The sequence below is a fragment of the Sinocyclocheilus anshuiensis genome, unplaced genomic scaffold (genome assembly GCF_001515605.1).
Source record: "Sinocyclocheilus anshuiensis isolate Anshui unplaced genomic scaffold, SAMN03320099.WGS_v1.1 scaffold3258, whole genome shotgun sequence".
Lineage (NCBI taxonomy): Eukaryota > Metazoa > Chordata > Actinopteri > Cypriniformes > Cyprinidae > Sinocyclocheilus > Sinocyclocheilus anshuiensis.
The window spans coordinates 27167-47680 of NW_015541488.1; the positions used below are offsets into that span (position 1 = coordinate 27167).

At 36.6% G+C, this 20514-nt stretch overlaps 1 protein-coding gene across 1 annotated transcript in view; it reads left to right on the forward strand.

Moving 5' to 3' along the window:
- The first annotated feature begins 3450 nt into the window (after window positions 1-3450).
- The window catches only part of LOC107690850 (myelin transcription factor 1-like), a 96613-nt gene continuing 79549 nt past the window's right edge, over window positions 3451-20514 (forward strand). Inside the window, exons 1-2 of the mRNA XM_016489271.1 lie at window positions 3451-3483; window positions 5405-5506. Coding sequence (XP_016344757.1) covers window positions 5416-5506 — 91 coding nt within the window. The 5' untranslated portion in view covers window positions 3451-3483; window positions 5405-5415. The remainder of the gene's footprint in view (window positions 3484-5404; window positions 5507-20514) is intronic.

A 20514-nucleotide genomic window follows, 5' to 3' on the forward strand; every position in this document is an offset into this window, starting at 1 on the left:
TGTAAATCTGTGGCGACAAATAGTATAAAAAATACAATCTACAGACATCACATAGGTTAAAATGCCTTAACATTTTAAGAGGAATGCAAACATACTAGTTTTATAATATTTGAAATGGCTACGGAGAAGATAGGTGGGAAATAATTTGTGTTATTTCAGATGGTGACACAAATGGTGACTACAGAGATGACTACATTTAAGCATTTCAATGGGCTTAATCAACAGCTGAGCTGATTTAGTTCACAAATAATTCATGACTTAAGAATGTCACAAGACATTTATGACCTAAATAAGATTTTTCTTTACAATGATCAATACTAAAATTAGGCATTAACTCTACATTTCGTGCCATCAGTCGCGGGTGCATTCAAGCTCCGACCATATCCCGGTTCTTTGCTTTTTTGACCGGATCACTGAATCAGTTAGTTGTTGACTCAAAATGCAATCGGATCAGTCCGATTCTTGAGTGAATTGTTTAGTGTGATTTGTGAACCAATTCAACAGGCTCACTGGAAAGAATCAGCTCATTCTCGAAACTTACATCGCTCCACTCCCACCCCTCTTCATCAGTTTGAATAAAAGAGGAACTTAATGTTTTATAAAATGTAGTAGAGTAAAAGGTACTTTGGAATGAAGTGAAGTGAATGTTTCCTAAAATAAAAATACAGATACTTGAAAAATGTACTCAAGCACAGTAACAAAGTACAAATATTTTGTTACTGTCTACCACAGTGGGTTTGGAGCCACGTGATGGTGAGTAAATGATGATAGAATGTGGTGAAATATTCACTTAAGAGAGGACAGGAAATAGATTTAATTTTAAATTAACCTTTTTTCCACAGATTTACAGATTTCTGTCTCTCCAAGCGTCGTAAAATTAATCGAGCAGATTAGTCTGAATCTTGTGAAGAGCTAAAGTGCCCCTATTATGCTATTTTGAATATTGCCTTTCATGTAGTGTGTAATGTAGCTGTATATGAATGTAAATTATCTGCAAAGTTGTAAAGCCGAAAATGCATGATAAATAAAGTTATTGTCTCCCAAAATAAAGAATCGACTCTGAACAGCAAAAATTAGTCATCGGTAAATCCCACTTCCATGACGGCTTCTATCAAGCGTTCAAAATACAGAACTATGGCAATGGGCGTATCAATTTCTGAAAGACTGGGCCATCTGACCAATCAGAGCAGGGTAGGGTCATGGAAAGGAGGGGTTTTGAGAGACTGAATCTTTGAACTGCTTTGAATAAATTGTTTGAGAATCGTTGGAAAATTAGGTGGCATTAAATGCATATTTTGAGAAAAGGAATAAAAGCACAAAAGTTTATTAAAACACAGACAATCTAAGCCAAGAACAAGGGTGCAATCCACATAGGGGAATCAAAAACATAATCCACACAGAGAAGGCAAGAGAGCATCAACACACATACAGGATCAATGACCAACAAAACAAATAACTGAAGCATAGATCTTATATACACAGACCTTAACAAGCTAATGACACACAGGTGAAAGTGATCACACAACAATGAGTCCAGGCAAAGGTTTATGGGAAATGTAGTTTGTGATGGAATGGCAAAGGAGTAATAAGGAGTGCCCTCTGGTGGAGCTCATGGGCACTCCAGCTGGAGATCATGACATGCAAATAGAGCACCTCATATGATAAACATGGAACTTGTGCAGTCCTCAAATGCTAAAACAAACCTCATTGGTTCTGGTGCATCTCCTGCGCAAGTTTAAGGTTCTGTGTTTACCTGGTAAACACAGAACCTTAAACTTGCGCAAACTTTACCATATGTAATTGTGCTATTATGTATGTGTGTCCATCGTTGTTTAGATGGAAATACAAGCCTAAATTAAATCTGTTCATCATATAAAGGGATCATATCTCTACAAAAGACTCTACACATCACTCAATTCATATGTATTCATTTTACAGCTTCTGTATGACCTTTTTGGATCTTCTCTGTTTTGGTTACCTGGACCTTCAGGTTTCATTAAAAATATCTTTAATTGTGTTTCAAAGATTGACCAAAGTCTCATAGGTTTGGAACAGCACATAAGAGTGATCACAGAATTGTCATTTTTTTGGTGAACTAACCCTTTAAGTCCAAGACTACACTGCACACAAACACACACTGATGTAGCATCTTTGCACTGGTGAGGCACCAAACAACCTCATAGAGGGAATATGTTGAGCAACAGTGTCACCTGCAGGGGGGTTTCTGATCAAGACACATTTTACATTAGGACATTTATTGAAATTAACTTCATAATGTCCGCATGTTGTTATAGACACTTTCCATAAATATAGGGTACAAAATAAGACAACATGTTAAAAATGAAGTATTTTCTTAAATGGTCAATGAAAAGGTCAATTAACCTTCGGAATATGTTGAAAGTCACCCTCAGGAAGTCAAGCTGAGCTGTTTTATTTTATATTATTTTTTCATATACATGCAGTTATGCATTACAACACATTACATTTTTGTTGGATTTATGCAAGTTTAGTGTCTGCTGGATAAAGAGCATAATTCAACATAACAAAGTGAGATTCTAACACATCCACAGCAACATGCTGAACTAATAATAATACTTTTTTCTCCCTTGGAAGTCAATATGATGTCAGGGCCTAGTTATTAGGAAAATGAAGAAAAGACACCTCAGCAATGTTTTAGCTTGCCCTAGTGAGTGATAGCTTAATTTATGATAAATTTGCAGCCCTGGTACCTGTTCTGGCATGGATTTTTAAAATTGTATTTATTTTAAAATTGTATATATTTAATTTTAATGCATATTAAATGTGAATGACTCAAAATGCATGTTAATTGGTAGTTAATTATTTTAACTTATGTTTTGCTAATTTAGTTCTTTTTTTTTTTACATTGATAATACATTTAAAATCATATACACTCAGATTCAAGTTATATCAATAGCCGAAAGTATTAAAAGCTGTTGAGATCAAATGACCAGCTGAATACTACTTGCTTTATTTTAGTAATTCTCATTATTAGACAGGATTGACTGTGAATATCCCACAGTTCATTAACTGGAAACTTTTGCTGCATTCACCATACTAAGTGTCAGTCCAAGACAACTGCCATAACGTTAGTGCAACATGAACAAAATATTTTCTTCTGGTGGCAAAGTACTCTTTAACATCCTTTTGTAAAGCCATTCAAATGAATTTTAATGTTTTTCAGCATAATAACAGAACAAAGTACCTGTATATAATAAGCATAGTAAGGTAAGAAAAAATGGAGTGCATATAGTTTCTCTGGAAGCATGTGCAAAAAATATGCAAATACGCACAAATTAGATTGTACACCACATAAATAAACATTGGTATGTTGTATGTATTTGATTTGAATTTCAGGTGAACTCCCCTCAGTGTTTGCATAGGGAAATCACAGCAAGGCTTTTACTTTGTCCCAGAACTTCACAGTTTTAACAGACAACAACAGATGGCATGCTACAAGTGAAGGTGAGAGTTTATATTGGTTGAGTATTACTTGATTGTTGTTTGAGATTTTTATCATCTGAGTTGCTTTTGATTAGAAATGGCTGTTAAACAGTTTAATCGTGGATACCCAAAAGTAAGCGAGAGTCAGAAAGTCTGCACTGTATGTTTAGACTTAAACAGATCTTTAACGTGCCTTTAGCCTAGCCTTTTCCACACAGCTGCTCCTTGCTTTTACTTGTTTGATTTTTCTTGTTAAAATCACAGTATTTGACAATAGTAAAGAAGCTGTTTAAAGAGAGTCACAAGACATGCAGCTGTAATGGGCAGTGCTGAACTGAGCCTCTGTGTGTCAGTGCTGCCTGAGGCACTGGGCTGCTGCAGCTAAAGTCACTTTGAACTTTCTGAAGTTACATACTCTTCACTTTCAACTACCCAATGAGACACTCCACCATAGTTATGTCTGGGACAAAGAAGTTGAACTTGTTTGGCAGGGTTTATTTACTGATACTTGGTTTGACCTGGGACTGATCTGGAAAAGGTTTTGAAAACGTATTTTCAACGTCTTTCTTGCATAAGAGGGCGTTTAATTTAATCTCTTTAATCTGAATTGGAGTACAAATACAGACCATAAACACCCTGAGATCTAATAAAACTTGAATAATAGACCAGTACAGAAGTTTAGATTATAAAGTAAGATATGAGATCTGTGGTTCCTCTTTGCTTAACTTATCACAGTGCGCTGATAAGTAAAGTTTACACACTATAAACTTAGATATTTGGAACTTGCTTGCAGACTGGGATACTATACATTATTAGGGGAAGTACGCTCAGAGCCTCAGGCTATATTTTCTTTTTTTATGCCTCTTCATCGATCTAAAAGGATGGCATTGTGACTTTTTTTCTATTCTTCTTCTACGCTTCTGTACCAACAAAACCACCCAGACAGCGTTATTATTTTTTCAAAAGCAGAACTTTTTCTATTTCTGCTGTCACTGTGCGCCGTGGTGCCTCAGTTCTTTAGAAACTATTCAGAGTGTCTGAATCGCTTCAGAGTTGATGATAAAAGTAAGGCTGGTGCTCAATGCGTCATTATCAGACCATCTCACAAGGAAGTACATGTGCAAAAACTGCTGTAAAACTTTCAAGCAAGGTAGGTTTTGGATTTTTTAATCTCTGCCAGGAAAATTCTACAAACTTTTTAGATAAGTAACAAAACCACTATAGTCTTGTTGAATCGACAGTAATAAGTTAATGTATTTAATGTTTTTCAATGCTTCACAAAAAAAAAAGTCACAAAAAACTAAAAATCCATGCAAAAGCAGTCACCATATTCTGATACAACCGAGGCTTAACATTTTGCCCAGTTTTACCCAGTTTGTGAGATGTGGCAGCAGGGTGTAAAGGCAGAGACTGCAGGATTAGTAGTGACGTGCCTTCGAAAGATTTTATTTTAAAAGATTTGTCCCGGGAAGTGCATGGGAGAATGTGTTGTGTTGAAGAGCGTGAGTCATGATAGTCCAGGTGGAGGTAAACAGAACAAAGAGAGGAAGAGAATGTGTGCTGATGCATGCTGGGGAGGAAAGATCCATGCAAACAATAGGTACCAGGTGCACTTTTCTCATTCACAGCAAGTGGTGAGAAAATATTAGTTGAAAACCCTGTGCTTTGACTTGACGTGAAGTGAAAGATAAGAGGAAAAGAACATTGAGTATCTATAGGAAACTTGCAGTACAGTACACAAAAAGGTCAATTTATTTGTTTGAAGGCACAACAGCAGTGGTCAGATGAGAGGCCTTGAGTGGGCTTTGATCCAGCAATCTTCTTTACAGCATTGAGATGCCTACTTCTCTCAAATCCCCCAATAAACACCAAACACACACATCACTCCCCCTTCAGGTTGTTTTGAAAAATGAGTGACCTGATGTCTCTTGTCTTTCTGTAGAGTGACCAGTCATGCATGCAGAGGCCAATCAGACTCAAAGAGCAGACGGTCAAACCAAAGAGCTGAGCACAGTTATGGAAGACACTGAGGTATCAGAGAAAGGTAAAACTCTCCTAGTTATTTATATTTGAGTAATGTTTGATGAAAATTAAATTGTATTTATTTATTGATTAATTGATTTAAACAATTTAAGCAATAGACACTTTTTCAAAAGTTTGGGGTAAGCAATTTTTTATAATTAATAATACAAATGCTTTTATTCAGCAAGAAGCTTTCAATTGATCAAACGTGACAGTAAATACATTTATACTGTTACAAAAGATTTCTATTTCAAATGTTGTTCTTTTGAGCTTTCGATTCAATGAAGAATTCTGAAAAAAAGTGCCATGTTTTCCACAAAGTATGAAGCAGCACAACTTTGCTCATAATAAGAAATGTTTGTTGAGCAGCAAATCAGTATATTAGAATGATTTCTGAAGGATCATGTGACACTGAAGACTGGAGTAATGATGCTGAAAATTCAGCTTTGCCATCACAGAAATAAATTTAATGTTTAAATATATTCAAAAAGAAACAGTTATTGTAAATTGTAATAATATTTCACAATATTACTATTTTTAAACTTTCAAAATATTTTTTTACAAATCTTACAAACCCCAAACGTTTAAATTGTTGTGTATCTTTAAAGTAGGCTACTTAGAATTTGTCACACAAGGTACTAAATAGGTTTAATTTTTATGTTGATTCTATGTTCTCATTTTCTTATTTTGATTTTGGGAAGAAATATAGACATTCCTTGGTAGTTTTCATGAGATTCATGCATTTAGTTATAAATCAATGCAATTATTATTACAGCTATTTTCAAAGAAACTGATGATTGTTTGAGTTTTTCTTTTACTGCCTTTTTGTGCTGTATATCACACACATTGGTAAAATTGTATCAGGGCAGATTCTTTCAATGACAAACCTCACCATAACAGTATATGTTTGTATGAGAAAATACATTTTCCTTGCAACTGCTCCCACTTGGCATTTATGAATTAGATTTTCCACATGAAGAAACCGCCGTGTATGGCCTTTAGTGAGATGGTGGACTGATTTGCACAACAGTTTCACAGGACCCCATAAAACATATCAATTTAGAGATGCACTTTAAAGCACAGACCATTAATTACAAAGAAGAGGAGTGAATAATTAATTATGCTTAGGTCACCACAGGACCAGCCTGAGGTTGGAATTGTACTGATGGACAAAAAACCTGGAAGAGAAGCTTTTAGCAAATGTTTCAGTCCTTGCTGAGGAGAAGAAAGTGTGCAGAATAGAGCCTATTGGACATGTATGGGGGAAAATCTCAGTTGAGTCATTGTTGTCTACTCTTGAGTGCTCTGTTTTCAATGGGAGCATATCAGTGCCATTGAAAAAAAAGGCTGCTGAGGTGCTGTTTGTAAAGGCATGTAGTACTTACTCTGCTGAGTGCTCTCAGAATAAAGATGCAGAATAGACCTCCATTTTCACTGCATGTTTACAACAGATTTTAGACCTTCATGATGGATACAATACTCTTCAGTATATCAATGAAGTCTTAGTTTACACATCCTACCCTAGAGTCACATAGATAGATAGGTGGATGGATGAACTGATAGATAGATAGATAGATAGATAGATAGATAGATAGATAGATAGATAGATAGATAGATAGATAGATCTAGATAGATACAGTATAGTCGAATAGATGGATGGATGGATATAAAGGCAGATGGATGGATAATAGGTAATCGGATGGATGGATGAATGGATGGATGAATAATTGGATGGATGGATAGATAGATAGATAGATAGATAGATAGATAGATAGATAGATAGATATTCAGATGGATGGATATACAGTATAGTCGAATAGATGGTTGGATGGATATAAAGGCAGATGGATGGATAATAGGTAATCGGATGGATGGATGAATGGATGGATGAATAATTGGATAGATGGATAGATAGATAGTCGAATGGTATGAGGATAGATAGATAGATAGATAGATAGATAGATAGATAGATAGATGGATGGATGGATGGATGGATGGATGGATGGATAGATTTGTAATATGCACACACATTTCTAAATGTGACTGATCTTTTTAATTCACACACACATTTATTCTCTCAGCTAAAGTGCAGACGTTTCTCTGATTAACGCACATATTTACGCAACGATTTGTGTGTTATCCTCTCACATCCATGTGCACATTTACAATGTAGATTACAAAGCCAGAACATTCTCTATCTCCCTTTCTCAATCTCTCTATCAGTCTCTCTCTTGTATGAGTCTGAGTAATTGTCATTTGAATTGTAATCAGTAAGAAATTGCATATTGGATATTTCATATGGAATCAATGAGTATTATGAATGAGTACTGTCATTCGATCTGTGCTGGTCACACAGATTGCTTTTCAGATTGCACACATATTCAGGGACATTATGCAGTGACCTCACCACCTCTTTTGGAAGTAGAAACACAATGCCAGTTTAACAGCTTTTATGCTTTTGTATTTTATATTAATCAGATCATCACATAAAATCTCTCTGCTCTTGTTCTCACAGTCTGACGTTGTGAGTTTCTTTGTCCACCAGATGTCAGCATTGCAAAGACATCAGCACCTCATATCTTAACAGAACACTAATTTTGGCCCTGTGTCTGAGAAGAGTAGTTTCCTGTTCTTGTCTTGTGCAGTTTAAGTGCTGTTGTTGGTTTTTCTCCTCTCCCGCTAAGGTTAATGTATGATGGTATATAGCAGTACTACCTCCTTGTACTGAAGAATACTAACATGCCTTAAAACCTTAAAACCAACAGGCACACATATATTGCGGGGATGTCTTTGGAACAGCTTGTCATCGGGAAAGCATTGTGTTGCTTTTTAAACATCATATTACATATACAAACTTTTTAAAGGAAGAATTCACCCAAAAATTCTGTCATCATTTACTCTCATTTGAACCTCATGTCTTCCCAAACCTGTATGACTTAATTTCTTCCACAGAACACAAAAGGAGATGCTAGACAGCAAACAAGTCTGTTTTGAATGGTAATGAATGGTTTTGCAACATTATTTTTCCATTCTGTATTTCAGTAAAACAAAGACATTACATACAAAGGAGTTGACCCAAAAATAAAATACTTGATCATTTACTCACCCTGATGTTGTTTCAAATTTCTATGACTTTCCCTTTAATTTCCAAAACAAATAAAAATCTAAAGTTTCACTTTATTTAACAGTGTCTGTATTACATATATTAAATGTGGTTGCCATAGTAATAATAGTAAGTTAGGCAAAGTTACAAGCAACCAACTCTAAACCAAACCCAAAATTCTAACCCTAACTCCACATTAATATTACTCAGTACTTTGTTGTTGTATAATTACACTGTAACAAGGACACATTTTTATAAAGTGTAAACAAATCCAACATGTCTGTATACACAGTATACCTAAAATTAATGGTGAAAATAGACAAAAAATATTAAGATGACCAATGGATTCCATCGAGATTCTGAAGTGTGCATCTAATGTCATTCTTTCATCTGTCAGGAAACATAGTCTCTAAAAATAATGAAAATGCTCACATTATTCAAATAGCATCAGAATAGTCTTCTTTAGTCCATTATATGTTTATTCAAAAACTTTTTAGAGAAAAATCGTCTCGCCACCATTACCAACTGAAGTAACCTTCCTACAAACTTTAACTGTGTGTACATCAGTGTGGAATTGTGCACCGTGTTGACAGCTAACTCATTAAGGTCTAAATGAAAGTGATGAGATGTGATTTTAGACCGCATCTGGAACAAATGGCCCAGGCGTTCCCTGTTCAGTCTGGCCAATTTCGGGGGCCCGTACCAACCCACAACCCCCCCTCTACCTGCCGACAGCATCCGTTGGGCCAGCACACACACAGGTTTAGATCTGATATTTATTTCATCGGGTTTGTGTACGCAGTTGGTCTGATATGAATGTGATTCCACGCTTTGATGCAGAGACAGATTGTAAAGTGTGATTTTATTAAATCCTTCATTAGGATTCATCAGTGAGATTGGATCAGAAAAAGGTCACTGTGCAAATTCGGCCCACTCACCCCCCAACGGCACCCCTCGCTCTCGCCCTCCCTCTCATTTGCCTTTGCTCTCTCATTTCTCTCTCATTTGCTCTAGTTGGAGGGGGGGGATGGGGGTTGGCCGCCGCTACTGAAACGAATTTGCTGTGAAAATGGGGAAAAATTAGCATTATGGGCTGGCGGAGGAATACAAGGTGAAAGTGACATTATCTCCCCCTCCACGTCTCCTCCCTCTCTTCTCTTTCCCCTCCTCCCCCTCTCCTTCCCTGTTTCCGTTCTCCGGCGCCTTTGCAGGACGATGGTGCCACAAATCATTTGTACGCTCTCATTTGGGTCTACAAGCTGCGATGGTGCTTACTGCTCACGGAGCAGATGACTTTCAGAGAGGGGGGAGTAAAGGGGGAACGGCTATTTTCTGGCACATGAAAACATCAGTTGGAGTTGGAGCTGAAATTGAGAGGGAAATTGCTCTCGCCATATGTCATCTTTTGCTCAGGGCTTTTTTTTTTTCATTGGGGGCATGTTATGCATGCGTCTGCACACGAAGCAGTTTTCTTGGTGTTAATTGTTATCATTGAAGTGTAATGTGTGCCCTAATGGGAACGCCAGTTTATCTGTATCTGTAGACCTGCTGGAGTTTAGTGTACTTTAAGGCTTAAGCAACAGAAAATCGGTGATTATGTGATCTTTCTTCACATTCACTGAATCAGAGGTTTCAGTTATTTTTGTTAGCATAGGCTGCGGAACCATATCCCTTCCTACTTTCACAGGTGGCAAAAAAAATCAAAACTATCAATATTACTTTTGTTGTGTTGATCCTGTTCTGACACTCAATCTAACCCGGATCAGATGCATGTACAGTATGTTAGACTGCCTCTGCTTTCTCTTTATCGATTGGCTAGTAAAGTCATTTTACTCAAACGATAGTGAGTCATGTGTGGATGCGGTTTAGGGATGCTGTTTTAAGCATGTCATGTTGTCTGCTGCTTTACAGTAAATGCTTGCACTCTTTAAAGACAGGTGGATTATGATTGGCTATCAATGTTTTTATCATTCATCAGCTGCAAAAAAAAAATTATAATAAATCTGAAAGTGATTTTGTTCCTCCATGTCATTATTGTTGTAGTTGTGGTGTGGACTTTGCTATTCTTACAGAATTAGAACAGCTATTAAAACTTTACAGTCATAGTTATCATTATGGTTAATATTCCTGGTCTGAACGGACCTTGAAATGGGAGGGGGATGTTATTATTTCTCAGATTCAAATGAATTATTTATGCATTTATCATTCTAGTTGTAGTGCTGAACTTACCAGCAGTTAAAAAATGTTATTTTATATGTTATTTGGCCCTCCATACAGCTCTCAGTCGCTCTGCTCCAGTGAAATCATAAAAATAATGCAAACAATGCACCGTTGTGCACACTTTTAATTGGTTCTTTAAAAAATTGACAGACATGCAATATCTGAGCCACAATATCTCATATTCAGTGAGTCCGAGCCCCTTCACTTTTGGTTTAAGGTGAAGTTTGGTATAAGCCTTTGCAACAAAAGAAGTGTGAGTGTATAATCCCTGATGAGTCTTTGAATGTCTACTTTCTATTTTCCCAGAACCCCCTTCTTCTCTCCCCATACAGACACAATTATTCCACCACACTGGCTGTATTACCACTTGTGCCTGAACTGATCATCCAGACCCTATGAATGACATTACAGAGAGGGATTATCACCACACACACACACACACACATACTGTATACACATACAGACATTGCTTGAATAGTCTGCTGTAGTTCTCAAATAGAAATACACCTGACCACTCATGTGTGATTTATCTGTTACACTCAAGCACACGCAACGTAGACATATGCGATCGCATGAACACACATGTACGGATCATTCACACACTGTCTCATGGCCTTGCCCTGGAAAGCATGCATCGATACATGCATACACTGTGAGTGTGAAATAAGAATCATGCCCTAAAGCAGACTTCTGCACTCTCAATGACGGTTCCAAAGGGATCTCCATCTGTGTGATTCAGATGCAATATTTATTGCCAAATGAGATGGCTGTTATTAAAAACCATGTTTGTGTGAAATGTGTGTGCATGTGTACACAGGTACACGTGCACAAATAAATGTCCATATGTATGTTTTACATTCTCTGTGTTGTCCTCTCTTACACACAAATGAGTTTTCTATTACAAACATGCTCATCTATGGAGGCCTGTTTCGACCTCAGAGTAAAAAAGGTAATTGTGAGGTAATGTTTAAAATAAGAAATTAAGTCACATTGTGATATATAAAGTCACAGTTATGATTTTTTTATAACAATTCTTCTATCTAATTCTTATGGTAATTCTATTCTATCATTTTAATAATTAATCATTATATTATTATAAATAAATATATTTACATATATTATAATTATTATAACATTTATTGATTATTACACAATTTTGATTTTACTCATCACTTTATTACAGCTTAATTTCATTGTGTTCAATCCACTTAAATATGTAAAATTGAAGATTACGTAATGCATTTGTATTAGGACAGCATTTTTTATTTTTTTATTTTTTTTGCAATAACTGGATGGATGAATGGATTTTTAGCTCCCAGCATACTTTGTGAAGGACTGAATTAGGAGAGAAATTAAGTGTTGTTTTATGGATATTTTGAGTAAAGGCAAAGACCTGCTAGTGTTTACTGTTCAGTTATTTTGGACATATAGAAGAGTTTCTGTTGTTGGAAGTTTTTGTGGTTACCAATGCACTGAAGAGTACATAGAGGCTGTGGTTAGACTGAGGGATGGTTATACAATGACTGTGGTGTTTCTGGCTTCATTCATTAAACATATATTTGATAATGTCAGTACAATGACATGGCAAAAAAAAAGTATTTCTAAAATTTAGATACATCAATTTTGTATAAACACTTGTCTTAAAGTGCCCCTATTATGTCATTTCCAATAATGCCATTCATGCGGTGTGTAATGTAGCTGTATGTGAATGTAAACGATCTGCAAAGTTGTAAAGCTGAAAGTGCACGATAAATAAAGTTATTGTCTCCCAAAATAAAGAATCGACTCTGAACAGCTGAAACGACTCGTTAGTAATTCGAATCCAACTTCCGTGACGGCTACACGTCACGGGGTAACACATTTGCATAATGCGTGCCTATGTTCCACACTGGAACAACTTGACCCCGCCCAAAAAAAAGTAATTCTACTGACAACTGCTTCTCTAATCTTGGGGAGTTCAACGTGGGATTCACAAAATGCTTGCTGTTGAAAGATGGATCAGTATCCTGTTTATTTGGACCAGCTGCTCCACTGAATTACAACCTGTAAGTATGATAATTAATAGATGTTTATATTTTCTATAGAGCGTTCAAAATACAGAACTATTGAAATAGGCGTATTGTTTCCGAAACGCGCTATACGCCGTAGACCAATCACAACAGAATAGGCCATCTGACCAATCAGAGCAGAGCAGGCTCACGGAAAAGAGGGGTTTAGAGAGACTGAATCTTTGAACTGCTTCAAATGAATCGTTTGAGAATCGCTGGAAAATGAGGTGATATTAAATGCATATTTTGAGAAAACTAAAGCGTTTTTTGACCTTGCATGCATGTAATCCTATTGTAGTAGACTCCTAAAACAATATTAGGAACCGTAAAAATGGCATAATAGGGACACTTTAAAATGGCAGCGTCTGTCAACATTCGTGGGCGGGGCCTGTGGCTAATGTGATGTCACATTAGCACCAATTCTGAAAACAGGTCGTTGGGAGACACTGCTTATGATTTATGGGGATTAAAAAAAGGAGTGGGTGGATTTTTATCATTATAGGGTGGTTGTGTACACACACTGCCAACACATATTTATAGCAGTGCTACCTTTCTTCTTGTACTGAAGAATATTAACATGCCTTAAAACTAATAGGCACACATACAGTATATAGCGGGGATGTCTTTGGAGCATCTCATCTGGAAAACATTGCGTTGCATTTAAACATCATATTACAAATACAACATTTTTAAAGGAAGAGTTCACCCAGAAATTCTGTCATCATTTAATCGAATTTTACCCTCATGTCTTTCCAAACCTGATTAACTTACCGTCTTCCACAGAACCCAAAAGGAGATGCTAGACAGCAAACAAGTCTGTTTTAAATGGTAATGAATGAATTTGCAATATTATTTTTCCTTTCAATTTCAATAAAATAAAGACATTACAGACAAATTATTTTTATAGACTACAAATATAAAGCTAAAGGGCTAGGAGACACAAAAATAAAAATAAATGTAAAAATAAAAATAAAAATAAATAAATTCTTCATCATTTACTCACCCTCATGTTATTCCAAGTTTGTATGACTTTCTTTCTTTGTTGAGAAAAAAGTGTTTTGTTTTGTTTTTTCTTTTTTTCCCCATGGAAGTCAATGGTAAACAAAACTGTTTGGTTACCAATGCTCTTTGTAATATCTTCTTTTGTGTTTCACAGAAGAAAGAAAGTCATAGAGGTTTAGAACAACATGAGGGTGAGCAATGACAGAATTTTAATGGCAGAATTAAAATTTTCCGGTAAACAATCCCTTTAATCGCTCAAATTGTATGGTTTGAATATAATATCTAATATAAAATATAATATAATATTTGATATAAAAATCTAAAGTAGCACTACATTTGACAGCGTCCTTGTTACATATGTTACATGTACTCATAGTAATATGTAATACCAGTAAATTTTGCATAAGAAACTAACCCTAAACAAACCTTAATCCTGACCCTAACTCATTTTTAATATTACCCAGTGCCATAATTGCATATGTAGACTGTAACAAAGACATCTTAAAGTAGAGTGTAACCAAAAACCAAAATGTCTGAATACAAAAAAAGTAGCTGAAAAATAACCAGATGATTTTGGCCTCCTCAAGATTCTGGAGTTCAATGTACTGATGTTGTTCTTTCATCCATCAAGGAAAATTTTAGCAGCAAAGTCTCTCAAAATAATGAAAATGCTCAAATATTCAAATAGCATTCAAAAATAGTAATTTAGTCCACTTTGTTACTATAAGTTGAGGAATATTTTATTCTAAAACTTTTTCCAGAGAAAAATAATGTCTCCACCATTACTGAATTAACCTTCCTACAAACTTTATCTGTGTGTACGTCAGTGTGGAATTGTGTGCCGTGTTGACGGCAAACTCATTAAGGCCTAAATGAAAGTGATGAGATGTGATTTTAGACCGCATCTGGAACAAATGGCCCAGGCGTTCCCTGTTCAGTCTGGCCAATTTCGGGGGCCCGTACCAACCCACAACCCCCCCTCTACCTGCCGACAGCATCCGTTGGGCCAGCACACACACAGGTTTAGATCTGATATTTATTTCATCGGGTTTGTGTACGCAGTTGGTCTGATATGAATGTGATTCCACGCTTTGATGCAGAGACAGATTGTAAAGTGTGATTTTATTAAATCCTTCATTAGGATTCATCAGTGAGATTGGATCAGAAAAAGGTCACTGTGCAAATTCGGCCCACTCACCCCCCAACGGCACCCCTCGCTCTCGCCCTCCCTCTCATTTGCCTTTGCTCTCTCATTTCTCTCTCATTTGCTCTAGTTGGAGGGGGGGGATGGGGGTTGGCCGCCGCTACTGAAACGAATTTGCTGTGAAAATGGGGAAAAATTAGCATTATGGGCTGGCGGAGGAATACAAGGTGAAAGTGACATTATCTCCCCCTCCACGTCTCCTCCCTCTCTTCTCTTTCCCCTCCTCCCCCTCTCCTTCCCTGTTTCCGTTCTCCGGCGCCTTTGCAGGACGATGGTGCCACAAATCATTTGTACGCTCTCATTTGGGTCTACAAGCCGCGATGGTGCTTACTGCTCACGGAGCAGATGACTTTCAGAGTGGGGGGAGTAAAGGGGGAATGGCTATTTTCTGGCACATGAAAACATCAGCTGGAGTTGGAGCTGAAATTGAGGGGGAAATTGCTCATGCCATATGTTATCTTTCGCTGAGGGCTTTTTTTCCATTGGGTGCATGTTATGCATGCGTCTGCACGCAAGGCAGTTTGCTTGGTGTTAATTGTTGTCATTGAAGTGTATTGTGTGCCCTAATGGGAACACCAGTTTATCTATATCTGTAGACCTGCTGGAGTTTAGTGTACTTTAAGGCTTAAGCAACAGAAAATCGGTGATTATGTGATCTTTCTTCACATTCACTGAATCAGAGGTTTCAGTTATTTTTGTTAGCATAGGCTGCGGAACCATATCCCTTCCTACTTTCACAGGTGGCAAAAAAAATCAAAACTATCAATATTACTTTTGTTGTGTTGATCCTGTTCTGACACTCAATCTAACCCGGATCAGATGCATGTACAGTATGTTAGACTGCCTCTGCTTTCTCTTTATCGATTGGCTAGTAAAGTCATTTTACTCAAACGATAGTGAGTCATGTGTGGATGCGGTTTAGGGATGCTGTTTTAAGCATGTCATGTTGTCTGCTGCTTTACAGTAAATGCTTGCACTCTTTAAAGACAGGTGGATTATGATTGGCTATCAATGTTTTTATCATTCATCAGCTGCAAAAAAAAAATTATAATAAATCTGAAAGTGATTTTGTTCCTCCATGTCATTATTGTTGTAGTTGTGGTGTGGACTTTGCTATTCTTACAGAATTAGAACAGCTATTAAAACTTTACAGTCATAGTTATCATTATGGTTAATATTCCTGGTCTGAACGGACCTTGAAATGGGAGGGGGATGTTATTATTTCTCAGATTCAAATGAATTATTTATGCATTTATCATTCTAGTTGTAGTGCTGAACTTACCAGCAGTTAAAAAATGTTATTTTATATGTTATTTGGCCCTCCATACAGCTCTCAGTCGCTCTGCTCCAGTGAAATCATAAAAATAATGCAAACAATGCACCGTTGTGCACACTTTTAATTGGTTCTTTAAAAAATTGACAGACATGCAATATCTGAGCCACAATATCTCATATTCAGTGAGTCCGAGCCCCTTCACTTTTGGTTTAAGGTGAAGTTTGGTATAAGCCTTTGCAACAAAAGAAGTGTGAGTGTATAATCCCTGATGAGTCTTTGAATGTCTACTTTCTATTTTCCCAGAACCCCCTTCTTCTCTCCCCATACAGACACAATTATTCCACCACACTGGCTGTATTACCACTTGTGCCTGAACTGATCATCCAGACCCTATGAATGACATTACAGAGAGGGATTATCACCACACACACACACACACACATACTGTATACACATACAGACATTGCTTGAATAGTCTGCTGTAGTTCTCAAATAGAAATACACCTGACCACTCATGTGTGATTTATCTGTTACACTCAAGCACACGCAACGTAGACATATGCGATCGCATGAACACACATGTACGGATCATTCACACACTGTCTCATGGCCTTGCCCTGGAAAGCATGCATCGATACATGCATACACTGTGAGTGTGAAATAAGAATCATGCCCTAAAGCAGACTTCTGCACTCTCAATGACGGTTCCAAAGGGATCTCCATCTGTGTGATTCAGATGCAATATTTATTGCCAAATGAGATGGCTGTTATTAAAAACCATGTTTGTGTGAAATGTGTGTGCATGTGTACACAGGTACACGTGCACAAATAAATGTCCATATGTATGTTTTACATTCTCTGTGTTGTCCTCTCTTACACACAAATGAGTTTTCTATTACAAACATGCTCATCTATGGAGGCCTGTTTCGACCTCAGAGTAAAAAAGGTAATTGTGAGGTAATGTTTAAAATAAGAAATTAAGTCACATTGTGATATATAAAGTCACAGTTATGATTTTTTTATAACAATTCTTCTATCTAATTCTTATGGTAATTCTATTCTATCATTTTAATAATTAATCATTATATTATTATAAATAAATATATTTACATATATTATAATTATTATAACATTTATTGATTATTACACAATTTTGATTTTACTCATCACTTTATTACAGCTTAATTTCATTGTGTTCAATCCACTTAAATATGTAAAATTGAAGATTACGTAATGCATTTGTATTAGGACAGCATTTTTTATTTTTTTATTTTTTTTGCAATAACTGGATGGATGAATGGATTTTTAGCTCCCAGCATACTTTGTGAAGGACTGAATTAGGAGAGAAATTAAGTGTTGTTTTATGGATATTTTGAGTAAAGGCAAAGACCTGCTAGTGTTTACTGTTCAGTTATTTTGGACATATAGAAGAGTTTCTGTTGTTGGAAGTTTTTGTGGTTACCAATGCACTGAAGAGTACATAGAGGCTGTGGTTAGACTGAGGGATGGTTATACAATGACTGTGGTGTTTCTGGCTTCATTCATTAAACATATATTTGATAATGTCAGTACAATGACATGGCAAAAAAAAAGTATTTCTAAAATTTAGATACATCAATTTTGTATAAACACTTGTCTTAAAGTGCCCCTATTATGTCATTTCCAATAATGCCATTCATGCGGTGTGTAATGTAGCTGTATGTGAATGTAAACGATCTGCAAAGTTGTAAAGCTGAAAGTGCACGATAAATAAAGTTATTGTCTCCCAAAATAAAGAATCGACTCTGAACAGCTGAAACGACTCGTTAGTAATTCGAATCCAACTTCCGTGACGGCTACACGTCACGGGGTAACACATTTGCATAATGCGTGCCTATGTTCCACACTGGAACAACTTGACCCCGCCCAAAAAAAAGTAATTCTACTGACAACTGCTTCTCTAATCTTGGGGAGTTCAACGTGGGATTCACAAAATGCTTGCTGTTGAAAGATGGATCAGTATCCTGTTTATTTGGACCAGCTGCTCCACTGAATTACAACCTGTAAGTATGATAATTAATAGATGTTTATATTTTCTATAGAGCGTTCAAAATACAGAACTATTGAAATAGGCGTATTGTTTCCGAAACGCGCTATACGCCGTAGACCAATCACAACAGAATAGGCCATCTGACCAATCAGAGCAGAGCAGGCTCACGGAAAAGAGGGGTTTAGAGAGACTGAATCTTTGAACTGCTTCAAATGAATCGTTTGAGAATCGCTGGAAAATGAGGTGATATTAAATGCATATTTTGAGAAAACTAAAGCGTTTTTTGACCTTGCATGCATGTAATCCTATTGCAGAGACTCCCAAAACAATATCAGGAACCGTAAAAATGGCATAATAGGGGCACTTTAAGAAAATTAGTAAAATCAAAAAAGTATTTAATTTTGTTAATTTTACTTAATTAGGCAATTTTTTACTTTATCGAGTTAAATGATATTCAAGTAAATATGTAGGCCGTGACTTGATTATATTCATCTGGAATTAACTGGATTGTGGGTGTGGCAAACAAAAATGCACCTGTGTAGTTGGCTGTGGTCTTTATATGACAGGTGGTTGGAGGGGAGGAGTTCAAATAAGAGGGCTTGATGATGTCAGCGAAAAGGTAGGTTGTTTTGTTTTGATGAATGCTAAAAAAAAAAAAAAATCATTGCAGTAATGTATGCCAATGCTTTGTTCACGATAATACCAAGAATGTCTTTTTAAAAACGGAAGTGGGGTTATAGACTTAAAAGTCTTTGACAGTAGAACTGAGGAGCCCAATTCTACTTTATCAAACTTCGAGAGCTTCACTTGCAGTGAAAACTTTTTTTATTAAAAACCAATTTGGCAAAGCCTAGATATGGCTGTAAACCATTTTGCCTCTTGCTTTCAACAAACTGGAAATGAATAAAAACTGCTGATGGTCCATGTTCTTTAAGTTCCACTTCAGTTCAGCTAGTTTAGAAGATTTATCTAAACTCAATTTAAAAATTTAAATTTACCAGTAATATATTTTCTAAATATTTACTGTAATGAATTCAGGAAATTCCTAATAATAGCTTGGTTGTTTTAAAATCTCTATAAACCCATACGTGTTGTCATGTCTTCTTCCACCCATTCTTGGTTTGGCGGCTAAGCAGTACTGCACCGTTTCTGCTGTGTGGAACATGGCATGTCTTTATAGTCTAAGCGCCTCAGTCTTATCTGCTGATTATGGGGTCGTGCAGCTCTGAGGACTGATGGTTGAATGTTTAAGGTTTAAAAAGATAAATTGAAGGCTGCAAGGTGTGAAAGAACTGTGAGCTTTCGTTTTCTGCATCTTTGGACACAGATAATGGACTGAAAGGCAGAATCTGAAAGGTGAAGCAGAATGGATATATACTTGCTGAAGAGAAAACTAAATAGCTGAAGTTTTACATGTATCTGCCTATTCCACTCAACATCTACTCTCATTTCTTTCCTTTCCCTTTTCATTCATTTTCTCTCAGCTGTTTTTGTAAAGATACACTGGATGTGTGGGCGAAAAAACATGCAATTCAAATACACTCTGAAGTGCAGCAACAGTGAAAGCAAAAATTATACAAATCAACTTATAAAAAATAAATCCCAGTACTATAGTACCCATGCAGTGGTCCACACATTAACGACTATTGAATAAATTGTCAAGTTGACCACGTCAAATCAAATAACCCCTTGGTAAGTCCTGTTGCTTTCACAGCGACCTCCTTCGAAAACTCATTCTTGACCTTTCAGTCCTGGCTCCCGATAGAGGCCAGATTGGCCCCAACTAAGGGGTCCAGCACTAAGATTATCTCCCTATAATTAACTCACAAAGATGAAAGGAAAGAACACGCTGTTTTGTCTGGCTGCCGATATACATGTAGACCCGTGTGTTCTGCCGAAGGCTTGAGTAGGGTTTGTATGTATGTGTTAAAGGGGTGGTTCACTGGTTTTTTCTAGGCTTTATTGTGTTTATGGGGTGCAGTCTAACATGTGTTAATGCTTCGTTTAAAAAAAAACGCATTATTTTTCACATAATTTACCTTTATTACACACTGCTCTGTCCCTTCTCTGAGAAACGTGCTGATCATTTCCTGCTTTTATGAAGCCCCGCCCTCAGAAATAGGCGATGGGCTCTGATTGGTTAGCTAG